The 26,865-nt window shown below is 39.4% G+C and overlaps 1 protein-coding gene across 1 annotated transcript in view; it reads right to left on the reverse strand.

The window, feature by feature from the left end:
- The window catches only part of LOC137104934 (cadherin-7-like), a 91,734-nt gene that overhangs the window by 51,732 nt on the left and 13,137 nt on the right, over positions 1 to 26,865 (reverse strand). The window contains exon 3 of the mRNA XM_067486825.1: positions 439 to 733. Within this exon, the coding sequence (XP_067342926.1) occupies positions 439 to 733 (295 nt within the window). The remainder of the gene's footprint in view (positions 1 to 438; positions 734 to 26,865) is intronic.

The raw sequence follows: 26,865 nt of genomic DNA on the forward strand, positions 1-26,865 counted from the left end.
TCAGCATATAATATTAGTGAAAGGGCAAAGGAGCCATTACATCTGCACAGTCTGGGTAAGTATTAGTTAAATCCAGATAATTTTACCTGGACCTGAAATTAAGTGGAGCCCATGTGCAAGAAAAACTTCACACACTTAAACTGACACTAATGTGATTAACACATACTGAGTCTTACAAAGCAAACTTGCTGGATTCAAATTAATATTGCAAACTTTCAGACTTTTTTACTTCAATCTCTCCCCCTGTGACCTAAAGACTGAGGAAGATGAAGAGAAATGCAGTGAGGTGGAAAATTATCAAATGCAGATGTTGTAGTGAGGGCAAGTCAGAGGGGAAGAGTTTGAGAAAGAGCTGAAAAGAGGGATAAGGTGCATAAAGTATGAAAAAAAAAAAGGGAACTGTGATGGGATTATATTAAGACAAATAGGGAGGCTCACCCAAAGGTGACATCTCTGGCACCCCTGCCAAGTATGGTCCATCGAGAAACTTGGGCTCATTATCATTGATGTCCTGCACCTTGACCACAAACTCAGACCTGGGCTCCACGGGTATATTCGTCAGTCGGTCTACAGCTTGAGCTTGCAGGGTGTAGTAGGCCTGTGCCTCCCGATCGAGTCGTTTTGTGGCATGGATGTCCCCTGTGTTCTCATCAATGGTGAAGATGGAGGTGGCGCCCTCCCCAGATAACACATACTTTACCTTGCCGTCTCCTTTGTCCACATCTGAGTGCAGCTGTTGGTAGGAAACAGAACATTAGTGCAAAGGTGGACAAATAACACAGTAATGGACTGAAAATTACTTTAAATGATTTAGTAATAATGGTAGACTTATTAAATAATGACTCGAAGGTTTCTGTCTTTTTCCACTAATAATCATTAAATAATGATTACACAAGTAAGGCAGAGATAAGCTAAACTGCCTGAACTGAGGTTTAGTTTATTTCACGTCACTTATTTATTGTATAAATATCTCCTATTAAAACTTAATGTAAATGCTATATAAAATACTTACACAAACATTCACATCATGTGAATTTTATTTTCATTTGGTCAGTGCAGATAAACAACACAAGCACATTTCTGACTAATGAAATGATCTTAGCAAATGATCAAACTAACAATTTTTCCGTTACAGCCTCCATCAAAATAGCTCATCTCAAATCGACATACTACAGCTGTTACAAAATCTCAGGAATCCGACTGTTACAATTAAAGTCCTCGAATCCTCCGTTTATTTCCCTGAACCCAATTGTCTTTATTGTAAACCTAAAGTAACCATTGCTTTTCTGGACCGCATTTTTTTCTTAAACTACAAATATGCTCGAAAACTCGAAGACTTGTGGAAAGGTGCTGTTAAACCACTGTGTGCCGGCACCGGCAGCAGTCGAACATTTTGGACATTTCTTCTTTATTGCATTGTCCCAACAGTGACTACCTGAAGTGCCGGGCAGCGATTGTGCCTGTATTGGGACTGTGCACAGCAGAGGGGACTGATTAAAAGTGTCATGTTATTGCTCACTTAAGTCACATACTGTATTGTACCGTTAAATTTTGATTTATTTTTTATCATAGTTATGTTGAAGAACAGCCAGTATGTTGCCGCCTCTATACTCCATGAGTTTGTGTGTTTCCAGGTGGAATGTATCCAACAGTGGGGACATGAAACTATACGGCCCATTGAGGTGTAGGACTCGGACTGTCCTCTCCTGAAATCTGTCGTCAGAAATATCCAAGTTATCATCTACAGTATGTTTAGCCAAATATTTAATGCAGAGCTATCAAAATTTGCTTCATAACTGGAAAACCTTTTATGCAAAAAATGCATCTGCCCACCTGAGACCCTTTACTGTATGTTTGACATGACTTTGCTTAAATTGCACTGATGTCAGGTGTATATATTTCTTTCCCCATAGGTAATAACTGTACAGTAAAAAACACTACCTTTACAGCAGTGAGTTAATGCTGTGTTGCATAAAAGCTGAACCCAGTGTTCCATCCACTTCCTTTCATTCATTTTCTGCCCTTTAGAATGAAAAAGAGCACAAATGGAATTGCAGTGTCTCAATGACATACTGTATTACATGACATCTGGATATTGACGCTCAAATATTTGCTGCCATTAAGAGCAGCCGACATGTAAAGTATGGGTTTAAGTTTATCCACTCGTGACAAAAGCGATTCCGCGGGTCTTTGTTCTCCCAGGATCAATGGCAGGAGCTGATGTCACGTCCCAAGAGCCACAACGTTAGATCAGTCCATATGAACCATCCTTAAAACTAGTGGCATACAAGTTTCCTATCGTCAAAATCAAATATTTTCAGCTCAAAGCATGTGCCCCACCTCTATGAAGGTGGAGTTTCATTTCCTAGAGGAGCACAAACAGGCAAATATATCAATGGCAGTTGTTATAATGTTCCATAGACAGTCATACAGGTCTACAAAGAAGTCAGACAAGCTACATTTTCATCTGCGAACCTTTGTAGTGACTACAACAACCTTCTGCTTATGACAGAGGTTGATCTCAGAAGAGAAAGCCACGAGTTTAAAGATGACTTTAAGACCTCAACTCAAAGTATGACAACTCTAAAGAAAGATATTGCAGCATTAAGATCACCAAGACAAGTAAAAAACCTTGAATAATCCCATTTGAAGTCAAAGCTGTCTCGTGACCATCAAAGCCCCCCCGGCCCTGCAGAACATCACGTTGAGCGGAGAAAAAGTCACATTTGCTGGAGGAAGAATGCTGTCAATATGTAAAACAAATTGGCAGAGCATGTGAGCATTTAGCACAGGGCATAGTTCTGTCTTTGCTCCGTCGCCTCTTACAAGACAACTCAAAACAGCTGGTTTGAGTGTTATGTCATTGGACGGTAGGTTAATCAATCATTGTCACGGTGTTTTTGTTATTTTCAGCAAGCTGTCTGGTAAATTTGTGGCGTCTAATGGTGGTCGTAGATATGACGGGAGCACAAGTGGCTGTTTAACTTAAAAGCTTCCCTGCAAGATTTTGCAGGGACGAGGTTTGGGTGGACGGGTGGGTAAGAAAGTGCGGCACTTTGAAACAGCAGCTTGTTTACCGTTTAAAATTGTTAGCCTGTAAAGACACCTTTCAATTTTTATTAGTCACCCACGATGATTCATACTGAATGACAGTTTATTTGAATAAGTTAGCTGTATTGTGTTGACGAAAGGAGAATAGTAGGGCTTTACTTTTTTGAATTCAACAATGAAACGGGAAAAAGAAAGCAACAACGTTGGACGGTCCAACGATAGACAAGTGTTCTCCAACATTAAAAGCACCAGGTATGGCCACGACATTTAAGATCCTAACTATACTCCCATAACAACAAAACAAGCTCACTTTTGTTTATGAAATATTTGGGAAGCAGCCATGCAGCAAATTGAATTTTGGAGGTGCTGCAAAACATTCCACGTCAGAAAACCAACCTATCAACGGGAAGGAGGATGAGTGGTTGTATGGGGGATTAATTGGGCCACGGGACCCTTCTCACACATGCATGTCAAGTAACAACCATTTAAAAAAAAAAAAAAAACCGGGGCAAATCCGCCCAGTGTCTGTCTGGCTTAATTGAGCCCAGACCACAATCTTTAACTAACCATCTGTTTTATTTGGCCTAAACCTCATCTTAAGCCTGGATTTTTTTTTGACATTGCATTGCATAATATTCCATGATAATGATCTACGGAGCCCAGTAGCAGGTGGAGCAAGTATCGACTGGCCCACAGCAACAGATAATCACTGAAGGTTGTGAAAACATCAAGAGCGGATGATTTACATCAAAGCTACAGTCAACACTGTGCATTATACTTAGTGTTCTGAATCTTATTGCCTCTAAACCAGTAATAAAAAAAAAAAGATCCAGTGATATTTTTACTTCTCTTTAAATAGTTGTTTTCTGCCTCTCTTACATATTTGCAAGCTTAACTCTCCCAAAGCAATTGCACTGAGACCAATAATTTGTGTAAAGTATCACATACAACCATCAATAATAGCAGTGGAAACACTGCAAACCTGAAAGGGGTTTTTCAGCGGTGTGTTATTGCACTTTCATTATGTCGAATGACTCACTAGAAACAGATGGCAAAAAGAAAATCAGAAATTATGCTGCAAACACAGAGATGTCCTAAGTTTTAGTCGCAAGTCAAGTAAAGAGAAAATACATAGCATATTTCCTACAGAGCTACACAATGGCATCATTTATTAAATCCCCTGCCTTATACTTCATTTCATGAGTTTCTCAATTAACAACTACTGTACACTGAAACTCGAGGGTTTACTGAGAAAGATAAGATTTGAGCCATTTCATTACTTTTTGTCATTATGAGTATTTTTTTTTTTTACTGTCAGAACAAAACCGTACACATAACTATGCAGACATGCTGAACAGTGCTTTTCAATTACAGTAAGTTCTGCCCTCTTTTGTTTATTGCATGGAACAATGGCAAAAGCCTGGAACAGCATTTCTTTTTATATTACAGTGTGCGCACACGGGATTATTGTTGAAACTCTTCTCTCAATTTATCTGTAAATGTCAACATCTCATTATGGGATAAATAACAATGATATTTCAGGTTGCAAGCAAGCGCTGCAGGGGTGGAGAATGATTAGGTCAATATAATATCGGTGGCGCTGAAGGAGTACATGCTGAACAGAGGATACAACACCAAAGGTCTTTTGTTAATGGAATCCATCAGCCGCCTGATGGATGCCGCGTTAAGGGCATGATGATTGCGTCGGCCGTGTCCTCAAGCCTCAGCATGCATATGCTGCCTCTCTTATGGCTGCGCACAGTGTTTGTTCACCATCTCCTGCTGTCAGAAGCAAACTTGAGGTAAATTGTCAGTCCTGGAGCGAGTCAACATTTAATCTCGAGGAAGCCATCCGTGGCAGTTTGTTTCCAGTAAATGCCATGGACGAAAAGGACACAGCTGACGGGCCGCAAAGAATGAAAGCCAGGTCGAAGGTCGGGCGACTTGTCTTTTCAGGGGACTGTTTGCTCTGCTCGACTTCCCAATCTCTGCCTGGTCACAGGAGGACGCACAGCGTTGCAGCAACTTCTCAGATTCTCTTCACAGATCTTTAAATCTCATCAACAGTGAGGCTTGCATTAAATATGTATAGCTTGGCAGGGCTTATTAAAAGTATACCCTGGCCAAATACTTTCCTCTCTCATTAATCTAACCCATTTTAAAACAGTCACTGCTCATTTTCAGGTTGTATTTGAAGTTTCATCTCCTATTACTTTTGAGCCCTATAGTTGCTTCACTTGCAAAAATGTAAATACTCCTCTGTAATTCTTTTTATTTTCGCTTCCCTTGAGGTGAGTGTAACACAGCATGCAGTGCGGTGGTGTAGCTCAAAGGCACTCCCAGGGATTGTGAAGGCGGGGTGGGATCTGAACACGAACCCTTCTGAAATCAGTGCTGACACTTATCATCACTTTGTATGCAGGCAATTCTCCAGGGACTAGCCTGTTAGCTTTGTGTTTGCTTGTTTACCTTGTAGCGGGGTAGAAGAGTAAAAAAGCATGAAAGAACCCAAAACAACCCACTGATACATGCTTGTCCTGTCGGTGGAACTGCTGTGCAATGTGTTGAAGCTGTTCTAGTATTTGGATTTTGGTTGTTTTTCCCATTCCCTGATACATGAAAACTCATGTTGCATGCTTTAGAAATCCAGTTTGTTCCCCTTTGCGCCCATTCGGCTTGGCTCTGTACAATGTTGGGAGTAGAAAAATGTAGAGGCTTCAAATAAAACAAACAATAAATATAAATAGAGAGGCTCAAACCCCCAAAAAACCCATTTTGAGCTTTGTGTGTGCGTCTCTGTTGAAGAGAGTACAATTTCTTCTATTCAATGGACTGTGCACAATCCAAAATGGATACAAAAGTCGATACCTGCAGGCAACCTGTGAGCAATCCTCGATCCAGTACACTAAAACACCCTCTGCTGCTGCTCAAGAGCCCTTAATCAACAATCGCCCTCAAGATATTTCAGAGAGCAACTTGAAATACAGGGCTTAACAGGGCCTCTACAAGGAAGGTAGCAACCTGCACATAATAACTCGTTCCCGTGATGTAATAAAAGACTATACTTTCACGTTCAGTAGGAATCGTGACATGACATCAATAATAGTTGCTATTGGATATAATGTGGCATATGGAAAACCAATTGTGATTTCAGACTCATTAAATAACACATTCATAAAGCTAAAAAAAAAAGGGACGTCAGAAAGAAAAAAATGAAAAGAAATAAATGAAGTAAAATGCAAAAAAAATGTAGAGGGGGGCTTCTTCAGTGCAGCTGTCACTGACATCAGCTCCTGATATGCTTGGCTTTTCATCTATTTACTCGGCCACGTTCTGGTGAGTAGCCATGGTGCTGTGCTCTGAGAGCGGCTCAGTGGCTCAGCCTCTCCTCTTTCATTTCAAGCTGGGAGGTGGGGAATTAGCGTTCACCATAGAGAAAGTGGTAGCTTGCACACAGGGCTGTGCAGATGCATGGAGTCAGTACACACAGGCCTATTTTTATTCTCTTCAAATTAAAATGATGTCTTATTATTCCCCTTTGATGATTATTTAATGTACTGTTATATTAAGTGTTTAAATCCCACCGATCCCCTGTGTTCTATATTTCTATGTTTTTGTTTGGTTTTAATATAAATGTCATGGTTTTGACTGTGTGGGTGTAGTTTCATATCAGCCTGTAAAGTAATGTCACCACTATAGTCACATCCAGTATAATCAGAGATAAACTATGCAGACAAATGCAAACAAACATTTTGAAAGTAAGACATAACGAGTATAAGACTCACAGACCTATCGAAACAATGTTAAAAAAAATACATTATAAAACAAAATATCAAATAAAAAGAAATGTATTGAAACATGGCAGCTTTTTAGATGTAACTGATGTTCATATGTCTACAATACTAGAGCCAATTATGAGATTACTAACATTCATGTGGACTTTACAATTAATTATAACTTTCATATTTCATAATTATCACTTGCTGTCTCTGAGATAAGGATCTTGTTATTATGAGATCTAGAGTTCATAATTCAGACGAAACATCTATTAGTAACAGCTATCATTGAGAGCTGACACCTGAACCACCGTGATACCTTAGAAATCTTAAAAGCCTGATGAGTCTCGGGAAGGTCAGAAGTGCGAAAACACCTCTCCCACTACATTATTTTTTTTTTTTTTATGCTGACTACAATGTCAGACTAAAGCTGCAGATGTAAACGATGTAAAAACACAACTAGAATTTCTTTTCATGTAAAACATTCGAGTTGCAGTTTGGGTTGAAGAACTTAAAGGAGTTGAAGTGTCGCGTCAAACACAAACCCTAATAGCATTTGAAATGTGACTTAACGTTTAACCATTTTAATAAGTTCCGGTGCCAAAATAGTGATCAGATTTTACACTAATAACTTCATTATACATGGTGACGTTAGTTTTAGTGAAAGTTGTTACCCTAAAGAGTGAAATTAAATTAGGTCAATGGTAAAAAAAAAAAATAAAAACTTGGCAGTTTAATGTACGAAACCTTATCCTCCATCCCAAATAGCTCATTCAGAAAAAATACGTTTTTAGCTTCATCCCAATGTATGATTAGGATTAAATGCAATTTGAATGCATCATGTAGGGTTCTGTCATCAGACAATAGTTTGGAAATCATCTTTGCAAAAAATGTGTTGCATACCTTCATGAGTTACTTTTGCATTATACTGAGGAAGATTTAGATTTTTACTAAGAATGTTCAGCATCAATTTAGTTTCTGCAGTTTATGCCACACATATTAATATTATCCAACATTTGAAATCCGTAAAACAATATTAGTTTAGAAATTGTTCATGCTCATTCGCATACGAGTGCATGTGAGCTATTACGTTGGAGGTTGAGGTGCTGCACTAAAGGGTTTAAGAGCAAAAGCAAAATCTGTTGAAAATTAGGGTTTATAGGTGAACGGTCACTTCAGGTTTAAGAATCAAACCCGTTGAGGTTATTTGTGCACTCAAAACTGTTGGTTTGACAGAAGATGTAATACAAATTTGAGTAGCTTAGTGTCCCTATAAACAGTAAAATCCGGCCAAAATAATTGATTTTAAAGTCAAACTAAGTCATTTGATTAGACTATAAAGTGCATGTGTCTGTTGACGGAACGTAGAAAGTGAGTGCAGATCAGGAAAGGTTCCCTTCAGTCTCTATATGACAACTGTTCACGTCAGAGAATCAGCCTTCAGTCAGAAAATTATATAATTAGGATTCAAAGTGGCATTTATGAAACAGTGGCTCTGATTCCATGCTGGGACAATCAATTTGTATTTTCATAGAAAACAAATACAATTTCATTGCAAAACACTAGTTTTCATTTTCGAACCCGCATTGAATCAGTCATGTTTTTTAGTATTTTCACATGAAGCCTAAAAGTGGCTCCTACCACGGGTACATGTGTTCATACCTCGGCCTGTGTTGCACTCAGCCCGCCCGACACAAAGGGTTCTGCTTTTGAAACCATCCAACCTGACAGAAAACAATGAAGCAGCCTGGACGTAGCAGAGCCAAAAACCAGGCTGCTCAAATTGCATTTCAGTATTTAGAAGAAATAACCAACAGTATTTGGATGGATCGTTCGATGCCGTGAACGGCGGCAAACATACGACAAAAGCGCATTAAAGGTATCAAATTCAGTTTCTACTGATCAAAAAGCAGCTGTATCAGTGCCAGTATGAAAGCTACAACTAGTGGGATTTCACTTACCCAACAAAGACTCACACACACAAACATGCACACACACACACACACACACAGAAATATGAAAAACCTGTTTATCAAAGCTGCCCAATATGAACTTGTAAGCACATTTCAAATGTGACAAAAATGTCCTTAATTTACTTCTGCACAATAAGGACGCGTTTGGAGTAGCCTTTGACACACACACACACACACACACACGTTAATTAAAGACACGCAGGAGTGCTTCCCAGGCTTTTCAATCGGGTGCCCCGCTGCCTTTTCTGGTTTGCCAGCCTTGCCACCATGCCGATTTCTCATCCACATCAATGACAGTAATCAAGCTAGCAATCAGAGCAGGCTTTCGATTTATTTATTTTTACATTTTTTTTATTTTTTTATTTTGTGTCTCTGTGTTGCGTCTGCGTTTATGTGTGTGACATTCAGCTGCCCTCATCACAGAGATGAACATAAATGGAAGACGGGAATAGGCATCACTTTCAAAGTCTTATGGGGAGAGAATCAAAGTTCTTTTGTCACAAAAGCTTAGATGCCATCAATGCGATGCCAGTTTTTGTTTATTATTATTAATTATTAGTTTATTATTATTAAGGCTGGAGCTGACAACATATCGGATCTAAATGAAAAAGTGAAGAGTGAGACCCAAACGGCATTTCTACATCAAGTGGTGTCCAAACAAATTATAATTTAAAAGCTAAGTTTCTGATAAGATTCGTTGTTCCTTGTGCTTTCAGGTTAAAGTGAATCAAAGTAAGACGCCAGCACAAAACTGGACAAACAGGCAGAAGAAGAACAGCAGCCAAACAGATCAACATGGTTGGACACTCTGTCTCTAGCCCAGGTCAGTTCGCTCACGAGGACCAGAGCTACTGATATGTGCACTGATGGCGAAATAGACCAATCAACCTGTGTGCAAGTCTCATCAATCTCTGAATTTTAACCGTGTTTGCAAAGTGTGCTCCAGCAAAACTGCAGAAATGTGTTTAGGTGACATTGCTACAGGCGTACAAGGCCCACAATGACAAAACCACATACAAGCCCCATGAAGGGACAAAAAGACTTGACTTTCACTGCTAGGCACAAGTGCAGGATATAGAGTACAGTAGCAGAGGCTACAGTGAGCTATAATTATCACTTGACAGACTGTTCTGAACCTCTGGTCCAACGCGTCCACTCATCCTGTGCTGCAACCGCTGACTTTAATAAAACATGTGATCCTATATAACTCCCATTGACTAGGGCGCTGGCTAAAAGATTATGTTAATTTTTTTATTGATTGATCACAGTTTGACACCTTATGTCTGAGCGTTTAATTGCCTACAAGCTGAGTATTAACCCTCTAATATTTGCACAGTGCTGGGGGTCAAAGTATCTGCTTTCAAATGTGCTACACATACTGCATGTGTTTCAGGGGAACCAGACATGTAAAATAATAAGCTAATGCAAAGATAAAACTGGACCGTGTTCCAGCCATTGCTGAAGGTTAAAGAAAATATTTTATGTGCTCACACAAAATGTGCAATGAAATGCAAGGTGACATACTCACGCTGCACCAAAACGGCTTTTCTGTATTAAAAAAAAAAAGTTAGAGTTATGTTGTGAGTTATGTTTCTCATAGTTACGAGATACGGGACTTAGCGAATAGATATAAGAATGTTTCAAAACCTGCCTTACATTAATCAGGTTAATATCTCGTAATCACGAGAAATGTATCTCGTAATTACGTACAGTCAAAATAAAAAAGAAAGAGAAATATGAAGAATTCATTGTAAAACTTAATCAGTCACAAATTCATTGTAAATACAGTCTAAAAGAAGTAATGTGTACATTGACTCAGGAGGTTGTTATTTACCTCAAAGGCCTGTTTTGGAACTGTTTATAATTGGCACAGGTTTTCATTTTTTCCATATAATACAACATAAAACCTCCTCTATGCATCTTGCAGTCATCAGCCTTCCTAAATGTGAAAGATCTACGGGAGTCTGCCTAACACATTATTACTAAAGCTTATTAAAACAAGTTTGTGCTACTGCTCAGCTAATAGTACATTAATATTTGAGATCCGAGATTTCAGATAAATAGTTCATCGTTTACATAAGAACATATAAATAAATTATATATATTCGAATCAGAACTCTACCTCCAGTTCAGTTGAAACTTGAAGAAAATCCAAATATCAAACTGTAAATAAGACTAGAGACAGACAAGTTTGCAAGTAATTATACCGTATGTAAATCTGAATAAAATACAGTACCTGCCTGATGTGGCAGTCTACATTATATTCTAACCACACATGGCTTGATACAAACCAAACTCACTTAGTCTCTTACGGAGTTTAAGTGTCCACTTGGAAAAAAAATGCTGCAAATTTTGCTACAGAAAAGCCCTTTGTATTGTGAACTGAAGGGTTATACATTCATATTAAAATCTACCTAAATGCAGAAATAATATAACAGCACAGACAGATAGTTTAGAAAGTAATAATAGCTACGTGACCTCCCTTTGGGTCAAAATGAAATGATTCATTAATGATGCTAATGGTGCTTGGTGGGTGTTGTTTTTCATGATTTAGAATTTAATTTTGAACTCTAGGAACTTTCAATATGCCTGATTAAGGTTGACTTCAGTTTGTTCTGGTTCTCTATAGAAAACATTTTGTACAGCTCGCATATTGTCACACAATGTGTTGAGCGGGGAAGGAATCAGCACAGCAGAGCACCAGAGCTCCAAAGCAACAAACACGTCTACCGTTAATTTGTTTTTCTCATCTTTGATCTGTGAAGATCTTACTGTGAAGTGACAACCAGGTAAAAAAAAAAAAAAAAAAAAACTTTTTCTTGGCTCACAAATACAGCAGACCACTGTCCACTTTGTATGGTCTCCTCTAAAAAGTTAAAAATGTTCAACAACTTTACAAAGTGCTCCGCGCTGCCAACAAGGCCCCTTCCAAAGTGGCGCCGTTCCATCTGTCTTGCAGCTGCTCCCTATTGCACTAAGAAAAAGGCACTGGCAGTGAGTTAAAACGCCGTAAAACTGCTTTTCAGAGGCTACAACAGTAGGCCTACTTTTTTGTGTGCAAATGGCATTAAAAAGACTGCATTAACAAAGTATTGTCATACATTGGATGGATATTTAGAAGCTTCAAAAATGACTGTGTGACTCTTGCACTGACTCCTAATGGTGGGGAGCTCCCAGATATTCAAACCCCTGCAGGTTGTTTGGGGTCATTAAGATCAGATGTGCAGTTGCACAGCACTCATGGGAGTTGTCAGAGTCACATTAATTAAACTGTGAAGCGGTGTGCGACCGCCTTGGATGGGATTTTGGGACATCACTTCAAGTAGTTAATAATCGTAGAACTTGTCTGTACAGGGATGATTGAGCCATCCAGTGTATTTTTAGTCAGACTAGCAGAATGGTTCTATGAATCGCAGTGTTTGTTTGCAGCCACTGGATAAACTGACAGGGAATTTTGTCTAGAAACCCTATTGCCAAAAGAACACCCCTCTACTGACGTCTAGGACCATGCTGTCAGGGGCGGAAGTAATAAAATAGGGTTTTAAACCCCAAATGATCATAAACAAATAACAAGAAACAATCATAATGAATCAAAACGTTATCTATTTCTATAGATAGTAATTTATGTCAGTCTCATTTTTTGCCATTTCTCCTCGTGTTGAAAGTTTTTCCGTTGGTACTAACTTAATCTAAAAAGATAAATATATAAAAAAAAAGGTTTGCCTTCAGTAACTTTAAATTCTTTTACTAACATTTTCTAACATTGTTTGGATGTCATTCACATATTTCTTATTTTTTGAAGCCATAATTGCCTGTGTTTTGTTTACTCTTGGTTTTTCACATGCACTCAGACTCTCGGCAGCAAAGAGGTTTCGATGGTGTTTGACACACATTATTTTGATTAAAAACCTGTTCAGTGAAGAGTACTCGTCGCTGGCAGCACTCTGAGGTGACCGCCTGATGACAGTGGCATCAATAATCTCTTTTCGGGCGCCGGTCGCCCACAACACTTGGATGGAGAGTACAAACAAGAACAGCAAACAGCCCAAATATTGAAAACGTGGAATCAGGAGATCATAAATAACACCAGTTATTTTCATGACCATTTAAGAGTAACACAAAGTAACGTATTAAAACAGACTTTAAAAGATCATTCATCAAATCTGCAAAGCCACTCTCCATATGTTCAACTCTTTTCCTGCATTTATTCATATTACTTTTATTTCTAACACCTCTACAACCACCTGCCCTGACTAGTAGTTTAATAGTAGTGAAAAGGGCAGTATATTAAATATACCTAAATATAGCTCTGTTTCCTTTCCAAGGAATTATTCAGAACTAATGTGTTTAATTTATAATGATTGCCTTGATGTGAGAGTTAGAGCTGCTGTTTGTAGAACCAAAGCGGAGGGGGAGGGGGGGGGGGGGTAAGCACACCTATCTCTAATGTAGTGTTGGATCACAGGTAAACATCAAACACAGTAGGAGGAGAAAACTTCACACTCACAACTCTGATGCACTTCTTCTTTTATTTGAAATGCATCAGAGTTTTGGCAGATCCCGTCTTCATCAGGAGGATAAGACGTGTAGACGGCAACATGTGCCAATATGTTGCCTGGATAGCATTTGAATAAACAGATTTCATCAGCTAGGAGGGTTCGGCTTCCCCTTCCTGTGCTGCTCTTTGTAACTCAAGTGAAACAAAGTCCTCATCAGTGAGGGGATGGGGAGGGGGGGGGGGGCTCAACGTTTGAATGAGTGGGACGTGAAGTGAAAGGGCAGGCCTCTTCAGTGATGGGAATAAATACTGCCATCACCAGTGGGAACTGCTCCATTTGTTTAATGTGCCATTTCCGAAGTGGAACCCTTGTAATCCTACAGACATGGCAACCTCACCATGTATACCACCCCTCTGGAATTTGATCAGAGCTAAAACTGTTTACCAATGTTTGGAGCCTGACATTTATTGAAAGTGGCCTTTGCTAAAAGTCATAGCCAGAGCGTGAAAAGGTTTTCTGATGAGCCTGTGAAGTTTCTCCATCTTCTGGGACAAAAGGACAGATGCTGGTGTGTTAATATAACAATAAATCAGTCACATCTACTGGAAAACAGCTGCCCTCAGAGGGCTCAGCATCCAAATACTTACATATGTGCAGTATATGCTTAAACACTATTGGGTGAATTGTCCTGAATCATTATATCAACAGTCCCCAGAGAACTCATACCCTGAATTTTCCCTGTTGCTGCCTTCAAGGGGACATTTTTGTCTTTATGTCTCCACAGCGGCAACAGCCGTGGCTGCAGGCATTTTATTTTAAGGCTGTTCGTTCATCTCATTCTCTGGTTTCTTTTTAATTATGGTACAAGCGCTCACTCAGATCCAAGGATGAACCGATTTGATTTTGGTGGTCAAAGGTCAAAGGTCAGTGTCACCGTGACCCGATGCCTTTCCTAATATAATTAATGCCATTTTTTTTAGGAATGTCTGGAGGGAAATGAATTTGATGTGGCACAAGTGTCGACTTCTGGTCACAGATGAACTGATTAAAATATGAGTTTGGACAATGTGGCAATTCTATTTTGGCCCTGTGTCTATTTCATAGATTCCCCTGAAATCTAAAAAAAAAAAAAAATGCATAAAAAAAGTGGATGTGTTTTCACTTATTGTGAGCAGGATGTGACCATTCGAGATATGCTTAGTCCCACGTTAGGCCATATTGGAATTCTCAGAATTGTGCATTTCCAGCTTATATATATTAATCATTCATGCCAACATTTAAGTCATGAAAGAACACAGACCCCTGCAACATAAAAGGGCACATCTATCCCTGCAATGATATTTCCTGCAATGAAAACTTAAAAACTGAACAAACATGGGTCATGCTCTGTCAGTCAGCTGTCTCGATGACTTGAATCCTCACAAGCCTAAATTGCCACAGGCTCTAAGTCTTTTTGACTAATAAACCAGCAGAGATGAGGAGATTGAAGGATTACATCAATTTACCCTTATCTAACAGCATTTTTTTGTTCAAAACCAACACACATCACCGCTTGCAGCCTGATGTTATTTTTAAATGAATAATATGGAAAAATGGAGAACTGCAGGCACGCGGAGCATTCATGCAGTGGATGTGCTTTGGTTGTGAATAAATGTGGTAGCAGTCTGCAGGCCACTGTGTTCCATCTAATGCTCACATGACATTTATCAATCTCACTGTCAAGACCAAGTCAACTTCGATTTCATCCGCCGCTTTTGGGAAACCAATATGTCGCCGTGCCATTGCCTTAAGTGCCCTAGACAGCACCAGAGTGAGTGTGACATCTTTGCTGTATATGCCACCGTCTGCTGAAAAGACCCCGAGGCCAAGAGATGAAGAGTCAGCAAAAGTTTGGGCAACGTGAGGATGTCATAACTCCTTATGGTCCGTGGTTCTGAAGCAAACCAGAAGTGCATGACTTGCCAACATGTAACTATTATTCACTTTATCATTTATCAGAAACAGGATGACTCAGACGAACACATGAAACAAGACAATTTAGATTTTAATTCTAGGAGGCACACGTAAAAAATATTTTATGATTATACGCATTTTTCTAATTACCAAACACTTCAGATGTGAGATGTGCATTTACACTTTCAATACTAAAAAAATAGTGATCTCTCAAATCCAACTATTGCATTTTGCATATAAATAAGCATTTATATTAAAAAAAATAAGAACCTAGAAAATAAGAAATAAGAAAGAACTATGATTAAAATTCAATTAAATGCAACAAAGAGTGTTACAGTTTATTACACGTTGATCTGTTTTTCTTCACAAACTGTTCAGCGAATGGAACTTTGTTGCTCTTTTCTTTCCACAAACCACGATTGATTTGGGTTCCAACACAAGGAAACTCAGTGTCACTCTAGATGGGAGTTGTCCAACTTTTGTCACAAGTTTCTCTATTCCCAATTATCACAGTGGAGTGCACTAAAGTTTTGGCCCCTAAATAAGGTGGCACAAAACATTAGAACCATCTCTTAATGTAATCCACTCCAGTACAACTCCAACACCCACTATGGCCTCAAGAATAAACACCTTTCACCTTTCTGACAGTTTCAAGTTAAAAACTAGGAAATTATAACATTATAAAAGTAGAACATGGCAGAGCTGCTGCATTGGACTGAATTAGATTGTACAGGTGTACCTAATAAAGTGGCCCGTGAGTGTGTGTGGTCTACTTACTAGTCTACAATTGTGAACTGAAGCGATTTTCGATAGATCAGTCAAAACAACATATTTCTCATTTTGACATATGAAAACATGGCTTTGGACTCTGGGGAACTGCGATGCACATGTTTCACCACCGTGATCATAAAACTTATGCGAAAGCCAAATATCAAGAGCATTGTTTCTGTCAGCAACTTTTCAGGGAAGCCTCCTGAAAAGGCTTCACAAATCAGGTTAAAGTTGCAGCATATTTGCCACATACACACATAGGAAAAGCTTCTTTGTTACGTATGCATGATATTTTGTGAACATACAGGTTAGAAACCAAAGTATTCTCTCACATTATGTTTGTCTGAGTCATCCATTGCCAATGTTCAGAGACTGTAAGTGACGTTTACCCTTTAGTCTAAGTTGGCCTTGTATTCTTCCAAAAAGCAAACATACCTCAAGATGTTGGATGAAACAGTGTATTTTATGTGTAGGTGGAGGAGTAAATAGTGAGATATAGTTATGGTAAACAGGTCCCTATAGCCATCACAAGAGTATCATCAACTGAAGAAGAAGGTGAGATCATAGCTTCTAGGGAATATGAATCTATTATGTTTTTAATTGTTCACGCGTGTCTTTTAATTTATTGAATCAGAATACTATGTTCATACTACTGACTCCGGGTGAATGTGTAATCGTATTGTTACTTTTTTGTCCATGCTGTCTTGGCCGGGTCTGTTTTGAAAGTGGAACTGACTTTCACCTGGTTGACTAATGCTAAATTGAAACTAAAGGGCTGCAAGTTGTTCGGAAATGTTTGGTCGCTGATTTAATTTGCACCCGCGACATTTACCAGTAACATTTTAGATATTTAACAGTCTACATCAATGCCCTCTGCCCTGCACAGACCTCCACCCCTCTCACGGCTCTGATAGGCTCAGCCTTCATCACTGTGACATTACAATGAAAGCGAATGCTCCAAAAGATACTAGTCAAGCACAAATAACCCAAAAACTGTGACTCCCACGTACTGTTAGAGAGGTACTTCAGGCTGGTATTTTGACTTTGAATCATGTCGGCATTAATATCCGTGGGGATTGTAGATTGAGACTTTAAAAGCTCATGACAGATGTGATTAAATACACAAACTTTTAACCTGATGTGCTAATGTGGAAGATGAAAAGAAAATTGCATTTAGACGTAATAAAATCATGGAGCGTGTCTGTGAAAGAACTGGATAAACCATGACACCGGAGACAACCGAAGTGTCCTCTATACATTTCTCAAGCTGCCTGCACATATGTACATTTGGCCACGGTATCAAATGCTTAAAGCCCAAACAGTGTGTAAATGCTGCAAGAGCTACTGGCAAGCAGACAGATTGTACGTGATGTACTTGAATTGATGCAAAGTAAATGTGATCTCCGGCAAATAGAACAGACACTAATGACCCCACAAAGCATTTACCCAGCTGCATTAGTCCACATCAGGAAAGCCTTGAGCTCACAGTCAACACAATGTGTCCACACAGCACCGTTGTACTGTATATGAGTGTGTCTCCTAAATACCAACAATGTGACACATGCTCTACATCAGGTTTTTTTCTCTTCAAGGTTCCTTACAGGAACAAAGAGATTTAGCATTGCAGACTCCTAATAACGTAAAAGGGTATCAGCTAACTATCTATAAAGACGATGCCACTTTTGTTGTCTGCTTTTAAAGACCTTCAGTTTTTCTGCTGTGTTTGTGTGCATATAAATGCACGATTAAAAATGTTCCTGATGCCAAATAGAAACACAGAAACAACAATTTTAAAATATCAGACACTAGTCCAAGGTGCCATATTCACATGTCTTCTTTAGTCTGACTCCAAAACCCATAGACATTCAGTTTATTATAATTATTGTAAATAATTTCAGAAGCTGCAAACTGCTTTTTTTTTTTTTGCACTTTTGCATGAAAAATGACTTTAACAACTCAGCCACCCCTCTGTTATCTTTTACCGCTTATCCTGTTAATTAAGGGTCGCAGAGGTGCTGGAGCCCATTCCAGCTGACATTAGACAAGACGCGCCGGTCTGTCATAGAGCCACACATAAAGACAGATAACCGTTCATACCTGCGGGCAATTCAGACTCACCAATTAACTTCACCTTCGTGTTTTTCGAGAGTGGGAGGAAACCAGAGTACCTGCAGCAAATCCACACAGGGATCGACCGAACACGTGAACCCTGGACCCTCATGCTATAAAGAGAGAGTGCTGGCAACTGTGCCGCCGTGCTACTGCACTTGACTCATCTTATTTATTAAAATAAGAGTCACAGACTATTTCTCAAAGAACGATTAATTACTGTAGCTCAGCAGTTTGCCCTTGTGCTATTTCAGGGTTTGGACATTATTTTCTCCCGGACTTTTACTGAAGTCACTACTATATGATCTACTGTATATCTCCATCCATTCATTAGCTCTACTGTACTGTATACTGACTTTGAAAATGATGTTGGAGACGCTGTTGGGGTTGGTCAAACTTCCCAGCATTCTTTCCTTTGCAGGGATGTTGAAAGGAAATACAAGGTCCCACAAACATTGCAGACACTTTTTGAATTTCTGCTCTGTGAGATCACAATATTTCAAATTCTTTCAGTGGACTGCAACAAAATAAGACAGGAAACAACAGTCCACAGACTAAACCTAGTGGAAACTCTACCAAGAACTGTGTTCAAGAACTCGTGTGAGACACACTGTGGGCTTCACTTGATTGCCTCAGATTCCCAGGCCCAACACATTCTTGCTGCAGAAAAGCATCTTCACTTTGTCCTAGCTTTCCGTTTCCCTTCTATACTCTGTGTAGCACCTACATCCAACAAACATGCGCATCGCCCACTGCTGCCATTGAAGTATATAATACGAATCCTGAGCCCTGTGACTCAAGCCTTCCCTTAGTTCTTTGGGGAGAGAATGAAAAAGCCCACCTGGATTATACAATGTAACCAAAGCCTGGTACCAGCGAAAAAGAAAAGAAAACACGAGGATAATGCCATCTCTTTTACACTACCAACTGTGCCGCTACGATCCAAAGGGATTATAAACAACTCAAACAAGCAGTACTACTTCAAACAATAAAATACCTTATTAAACCCCAACATGAGAGGGCCTTTGGGAAGGAAGACTTTTGATGTGTACACAATCCCTGCAGTAGTGAATATATTTAGTCTCTCACCAAGAAAAAGAGCAAATCACTCTCCTGACTCCATTCTTCATTCTGAGAGATATCAGGAGCCAAATTCAATAACAACCTTAGATCATAGCCCAATCCATCTCTGAATCATCCCATAGTCTTTGCATAGCCTTAGCCCTTGGCATAATTTAACACTGTCAGACTATGAACTCATCTCCTCCACAGAAAATGAATGGGCCGGGTTCCAAGAACAGGATATCTTCACAGAAATCCCTCAAACTTCTCTGGAGCCACTGAATTTAACAGAATTTTCAGCGGTGTCAAACTGCTATCTACTGGCAGGGAAAAATGGACTAAAAATGGAATGACATTTGGTCTGAACGGAGGGAAAATGATTCATGTTGCACCTTTAGTTTAAATTGTACTTAGGCCATAACCAAGCTTGAGGCTAAGGGTCGATTTTGGGGGAAAGAAACTCACTAGTAAAATCACATCGTAAAAGAAAAAAAAAAGTGGAAAAAAGAAGGAGAATGAAAGGTAAAAATAGAAGAAAGGCGTCACAGACAGGTTCTGTGGTCAATTACAGCCATGGCATAGAAATACAATTCAAACGCCTTTACTTAAATTTCACACTTGGAGATTGTCCTTGGTTTTCATGGGAACTCTCACAGGGGTCCGGTACGACAAAGAGGAGGAAAAAAAAACGACTCCTCAACATTTTCTGCACCACACAAGATCTACTTATCCCCGTTATCCCCGAAAATGAATGAATGCTTTGAGGTAAGAGAAAGAAATGAATCTGAAATTGATTCAGCCACCAGCTCTTTCTCAACACAGTTATTGTGCTTAGGTTTTTATGAATTGGTCTTGGCCTCCTAAAGTCAGATCCTAACTAGATAAAATTTCCAAAATCAGTCATGTGGAGTCCATAATGAAGGGAGCTAGTTTGGTTCACTGGAGCATCCAAGTTCTGAATCAGGTAATTATATGCTTTTACAGCGAGGCCTGTACCTCACATGAGAAAAGAGAGCAACAAAGGTCACTTTTTGCATTCTGATCACTTACTACATGATTTCATCACTAAGCTCAGGCTTTGAAATAAATACCTTTGAACAAAGTGCTACAACCTAGCATGGGAAAGTTAGTCTACCATCTCGTCCAACACTTTGTCCCAGATTAAGTTCATCAAACACAAGATGAAATGCCACAAACCTTTGGACAAAGAGTCATGGTTCCCAGAGGATGAATCTAGTTGGTTTTGGTGACCCCCCCCCCTGACTATTTCTTCTAGTGCCACCTTGAAGCCGACAAAAACTTCAAAAATGACTGGCTGGTCATGAAATTTGATAAACATATTTAAGGAGCCCAGTGGATGAATCCTAACAACCTTGTTGATCCACTTTACACCAGCGGGTCAATATCCCTTATTCGGTGCAATAACTATATCTATAAAATACTAGTAGCTAGTATTGATGTTCTTAAAGGTTTCCATGGTTCCCAGGGGATGCATCCTAATGACTCTAAATATCTGGCTGTCTCAGACCCTGTTTACATCTGGTAATGACGTGCTCCTTGTTTTGGATCTATCTGGATATGGAAAGACGCAGGTTAGAGCAAAATGAAAGTGACCACACAATGCTGAATGGAATTTGGTGAAAAAAATGACTTGTTTCAAACAAACCAACTAGACTGTATCGAACAGTGAAAAATTAATTTGGGGCGTGGTGCCACTTTAAAAAAAAGTCTTCTGGCTAACGTGCAAGCCTGATAAAAAGCTTTATTATAAAAAAAGCCAGCAGTAGCCGGTGAGTCGCCCCTTTGCAAACAGAAATGTAAAAATGACTGACAGTATCGATTGCACTGTTTCCCTTGTCCTTGGGTGCAGCTTGTTTGTTGACAAGTCCGCCTGTCCTGCCTAACTAATCTGCATATTTTGATCGGATCACAGTGACACAGCATGCAGAGCAAGAATGCTTAGTCATACCAGGTTAAAATACAAAGACACATGTGTAAATGGATCCTTGGGGTTCAAAAGAAAGCCGTGGAGTGTAGGGGAGAGACTGCGGTCTTTACTTAAAAAGCACTATCCAATCTGCCCGCATGAAAAATCAAGTAGCATCAGACTGAAGCAAAGGACCATTATAAGCCAAGAATAAAAGGTTGAATTAAAAGCTGAGCTTTTACATGCTATAATGCAATTAAGTAAAAAAAAACATCTAATGCATTCAACACAACTGTTTAAACATGCAAAGCAAAGATAGAAATTGTAATTAACAGACTTCTTTGCATTGCAGCCAAAGGCACGATTTCTTCTCTAGTTGCAGCCATTCAAAGCAGAAAAAGACAGCATGCATTATCTCTGTGTTCTCCTACTTGCCAAGTATATATTTTACACAACGAACTGGAGACAGTATCTTGGGCTGCAACCAACACGGTCGGCAATTGATAAAATACACCTCCTGGAGCAAAGGTACAGAGGCACCATTGTGAATCACCAACATTAGTCTGATGACTGGCTCATACAATACACTAATTGCCTCGTGTTTCTGTGCACAGATTTCGTCTCCGTGGAGTAATAAGCCGTTGCACATCGCCTTCAAGTCACAAAAAAAATTTTAAAAAAAATTCAGCTGAAGCTGAAATGTAAAAAGGAGAGAGAATAGGATTTGACCACATTATTAAGGAATACTTGCAAAGTGTGAAATGACTTGCTGTGAATCTTTTGAAGCTGCTTACTGATTGTGTTAAGCACGCCCTGTGTGATATATATAAATGAACAGCACTGATATGGAAATAAGCATGCCGTACTTGTCATTTACTTTCAACACAGCTCAAAGTGAGGTTTGTGTTTGTTTGTCATGCTTTCAGAGCTGATGCCAAGCAAGAAACAAGTAGTAGAAAGGCTATACTAAGAGCCTTTCCAGTACATGTAGGTCATTTCTGCTCCCTGTGGAAATATAGCCTGGTTTAGGATTAGGGGCTATGATTCATTATGACTGGATTTAATTACAGCGAGAGGTGGCCAATGCATCCCCAGTTTTAGCATATTAGGGTCTCTTCATCTATTGGATTGTAAATGTCTAGAGGAGGATGTGGGGGATGGCTCGGATAAAACGTGTGTGTGTGTGTGTGTGTGTGTGTGTGTGTGGATGGACAGGATGGGTGGAAGAGGAGAGGAGCTAAAAGGCTTCGGGTTACTTTAGCAGAGCTGCAATTTGAACACGTTTATATGGACACACACACACATAAAAGCAGATTAGTCGGTGTAATCACGTTAAGGTGAGAAAGTTGGATAACTCGTTTATGCATTTCCTCATCCTAAAAATGGTCTGATGTCAGACCCCTCAGGGTCTCCTGTAAACAAAGAAAAAGCGCATGAATGTTATTACTATAACCTACTAGTTATGATGGAATATGAAGTACTGCAATGTTTCTGGTGAACATCTACAGCTCCATCCAACTCAATTAACAGCCACGTCCCAAATCTGAATCCGAATGTTATTTGTTTATTTATTTCAGGTTAACACTTTAGTGACCCTGGAGTTGTTCATGTTCAGGATGTCTCAGGTAAAAGTAAAGAACGTAACATTCAACCAAAGACAAACAAAGGGAGAATTGGAAACAGGTACAGGTAAAGAAAACTTTAGCACCAAAATGAGGGTTCACACTCTCAGATCAGTGAGATGTTTTCTTTAATTGAAATAGTCCTTCGATAACTCATCCATGTGTCCTTCTGATTTGATAAGTCGTAGAAATCAACAGCTGTTTGGAGAGTCACCCACGGTGACTTCTTCATGATGTAAATCGCTCCGGGGATGACTCCCTTACCAACTAATCTACAGCCGCCCTATAATTAGTGGACCAGGGGTGGATCCAGAAACTTTTGGTGGCCAAACCTTCTACATCTATAAGGATAATGGGGATATAAAGATTTGGTCGTTTTCTCCTTGTGTTGAAACTTCTATAGCAGGTATCTACCACCTTGTCACTTGGGCAGGGAGTGGCACCTCGGGTGAGTGGCCCGTCCCACCCCTGACCCCGCCCCTGTAGTAGACAACCTCAACCAGTTAAACAACAGCTGCACCATTTTTGAAATGACAGTATTAAGAAGTAGCGATTAGTAGTAATTATTGCTAATCTGTACTTTAACTGTGACTATTTTTAGAAATCAGCAGGTATTTGGCGAGTCACACATGAGGACTAGTCTTGACTTTCCATCAAGCACTTAGTGTCCATAGACACTGATTTTCGGGTCTAATCAGGATGCCCCATAGTGACCGTCATTCACAGCAGATGAAAAACAGACACGAAAATCTTGCTCTATATTTATTTGGTCCAAATTTTATCCAAGATGGACGTCCGTTTTTGACCTTATTTCGGCCAAGAATGTATAAATGTGCTACAACATGCTTGACAACCATCTAATGATGACAAACAGTCAAATTTACAGTTGGCATTTTTAGGGGTTTCTGGGAATTATAAAGGGAAACTATGTGTATTTTATTTCATAGCTGCAGCACATTGATCTCATTCACAAATACTGAAGATACAGTGCCACAGCAATACAACGTAGAAATTGCCGTTATTACTAATACATTTACACGATACTATCTTGTAGCACAATAATTTACATTATTGTGAGTTTGTTTCTTCTTTTTTTCACATTGTTGGGTTTGTAAAACAGATGCATTTTGTAATCAAGAGTGAAGGAAGAAAGTCAGAATGCAACATAAACAGAGAGAAAGTAAGAGAGGAAGGAGAAAGTTTTCAGGTCCAATCTATTAATTTTTTCAAATTATAATTCCACTTCTCTCATTAACCACCTGCACAAAAGAGAGTAGAGAGCAAACCCCAGACTTAGAGAGTCTGCAGTGGTTTTTTCTCACTTTGTTGGCATTTTAAATTTAAAGGGCAGATACCCTGCACACATTTTCTCCTCAAACAACACAACTTGTGGTCAAATGCATTGGTGCAATCATTCATTACACAATGGACAACAAAATAGTAAACACAGCGCTCGGTATCCCAATAACCCATGGTGATTTCAAACCCTGCTGTACTCTGCACCTGCACTTTCTTGAGATGGCCTGAAATACTGTAAAAAATAGTCTTTTGATCGATTCCTACGTGCAGGCCTTACCGCATCCAACTGTCTTTGACATGCAGGACCTACAGTGGGATCTGGACCAGACCAATTCCATATGCCACAGCACTTGTATTGTATTCATTCTTCAATCAAACTAAGAAGGAATTTCACCTAAAATCAGAAACTTTCTTTTTACTGTCCGGCAACAGATTGGATTCTTTTTTTTTTTCATACTGCATAAACACCGAAAAGCTGAACAATCTAAATACCACTGTGAAAGTACAAATAAATTTTACATTTAGTCTATTTATTCCTGCCTATTCGATCACAGGTTTTTGTCGGCATCACACTGGATGTTTTTCCTGATGGTTGATCCAGACTTGCAGATAGTAACACAGGGGAGCATCTTTTAGAGCTGGATAAGGACTGATCGCTGATTGCAGAACTTGGCATAGGTAGTTGCAAACATATACATTAGGGCTTTATAGCTGTGCAAACAATTTTCTATTTGCTGGAAACGTGTTTTCCTTTTGTTTGCCGTGGTGAATTTAACAAAGATCTGGGTCACTAAAGGTCGAGTGTGTTGACTGTTTTGATGAAGCAGTAAAAAATGTGGGAAACAAGTGGAAAAAAGTTACCACATTTGCAAGAGAAGACTTCAACTGTGCTACGGAGGCAATGACAGAGATCATGTTGATAATTCATTAGATGCAGCTTAGCAATTGAAAAGAACTGTAAAAGCCACTGAGGGCATGGATGTAAAATAAATGTAAGAACATGTGTATAAATTAAGAAAAATATAAATTATTAGTATTTATTTATTAGTATTTCTCTTACACACTGTCAACCGCTCTCTCACAGATGTTCCAGGCACCTTATGCCGTCTTTTTCCATTTTTTGTTACGATAAATGTCATGTTATATTATGTTGTGCCACAATTCTACAAATAATAACCCATAATGACAATGAAAGAAGGTGGTTTGAAATCTTTGCAAATGTATTAAAAATAAAAATTTCATGTACACATGTACACAGGTATGCATGGCCTTTGCCACAACAACAGGATGCTGTGGCGCATCCTGTTTCCACTCATCATCCTTGAGATGTTTCTACAACGTGATTGGAGTCCACCTGTGGGAAATTCAGTGGATTGGACAGGATTTGGAAAAGCACACACCTGTCTACTGTTAACTGACATGCACAGTTAACAGTGCATGTCAGAGCACAAACCAAGCCAGGAATTATCTGTAGACCTCCGAGACAGGATTGTATCGAGGTACAGATCTGGGGAAAGGTGAGATAAAATTCTGCACATTGAAAGTCCCAATGAGCACAGTGGCCTCCATCACCTGTAAATGGAAGAAGCCTAAAACCACCAGGACCCTCCCTAGAGCGGGCTGCCCAGCCAAACTGAGCGATCGAGAGAGAAGGGCCTCTCCAGCAGTTCTCTGTGGAGAGAGGAGAACCTTCCAGAAGAACAACCATCTCTGCAGCACTCCACCAATCAGGCCTGTAAGGTAAAGTGGCCAGACCACTCCTCAGTAAAAGGCACATGACAGCCCACCTGACGAACTCTAAGACCATGAGAAAGAAAATTCTCTGGTTTGATGAAACAAAGATTGAACTCTTTGGCCTCAATGCCAAGCGTCATGTCTGGAGGAAACCAGGCACTGGCCAATACCATCCCTACAATAAAGCATGGTGGTGGCACCATCATGCTGGTTTTGCCGGACAAGTCAAAGGTTTGTGAATGTAGCAGGGAGTTTGGGCTTTGTGTAAAGGCACAATATTTCAGGAAATGTGGTTTGTCAATTCAGAAAAGAAAAAAAATCAATCGTGACTTAAGTTTCCATCGTGTATGATTTCTGCAAACTACAACAAAGAAGGCTCTGAGGAGTGTCTGAACTCTGAGACTCATGCTGGGAAGTCTGTCAATATGCTGCAAGTGCGGTTCTTGACCATCCACAATGAACTGAATTCACAGTCCAGTACTTTCATTCAATTCATCACAGGGGGGTCCTATTAGAACACGGACAGCTCCATAAGAACTCCCTTTGACCACACCATGGTGTCACAGTGGTTTTTCCACAGACCAGGTCCAAGTTTATACAGATGGTCCACAGGGAACACACGTGTGTTCTACAGACAGTTCTTTCACAAGACCTAACACACAGAGTAAATGTGGAGCCAGAGAGCTGAAAGAGAACAAAGAAAAGGAAAGATGGGAGAGTCAAATCAAACAAACCCAGGTCATTTAAAGACGTCTGAAGACAGATGGTTCAATATACTTTACATAAGCATACGAATAAGTTAGTTTACCGCTAAGACATTAATTTGCACAACAGAAAACCACATAAAAGGAAAGATTTCTGAGTTTATCCGGCGTCTTTCTTTGCGAAATGTTTAAGAAAACATTTTGCAATATGATACAGAATGAGACATTTATCTCTTTTTATTGTCATGTCATACAAGAAAATCATAAACTGCATAAATGGTTCCAATACACTAACACTATGAGATTTATATTTTAGCATAAAAAGATTAAAGCATGTTATGATCTATAATGATTACACAGGGATCATTGATGCATTACTGAACTA

The sequence above is a fragment of the Channa argus genome, chromosome 19 (assembly GCF_033026475.1).
Source record: "Channa argus isolate prfri chromosome 19, Channa argus male v1.0, whole genome shotgun sequence".
NCBI classification, from domain to species: domain Eukaryota; kingdom Metazoa; phylum Chordata; class Actinopteri; order Anabantiformes; family Channidae; genus Channa; species Channa argus.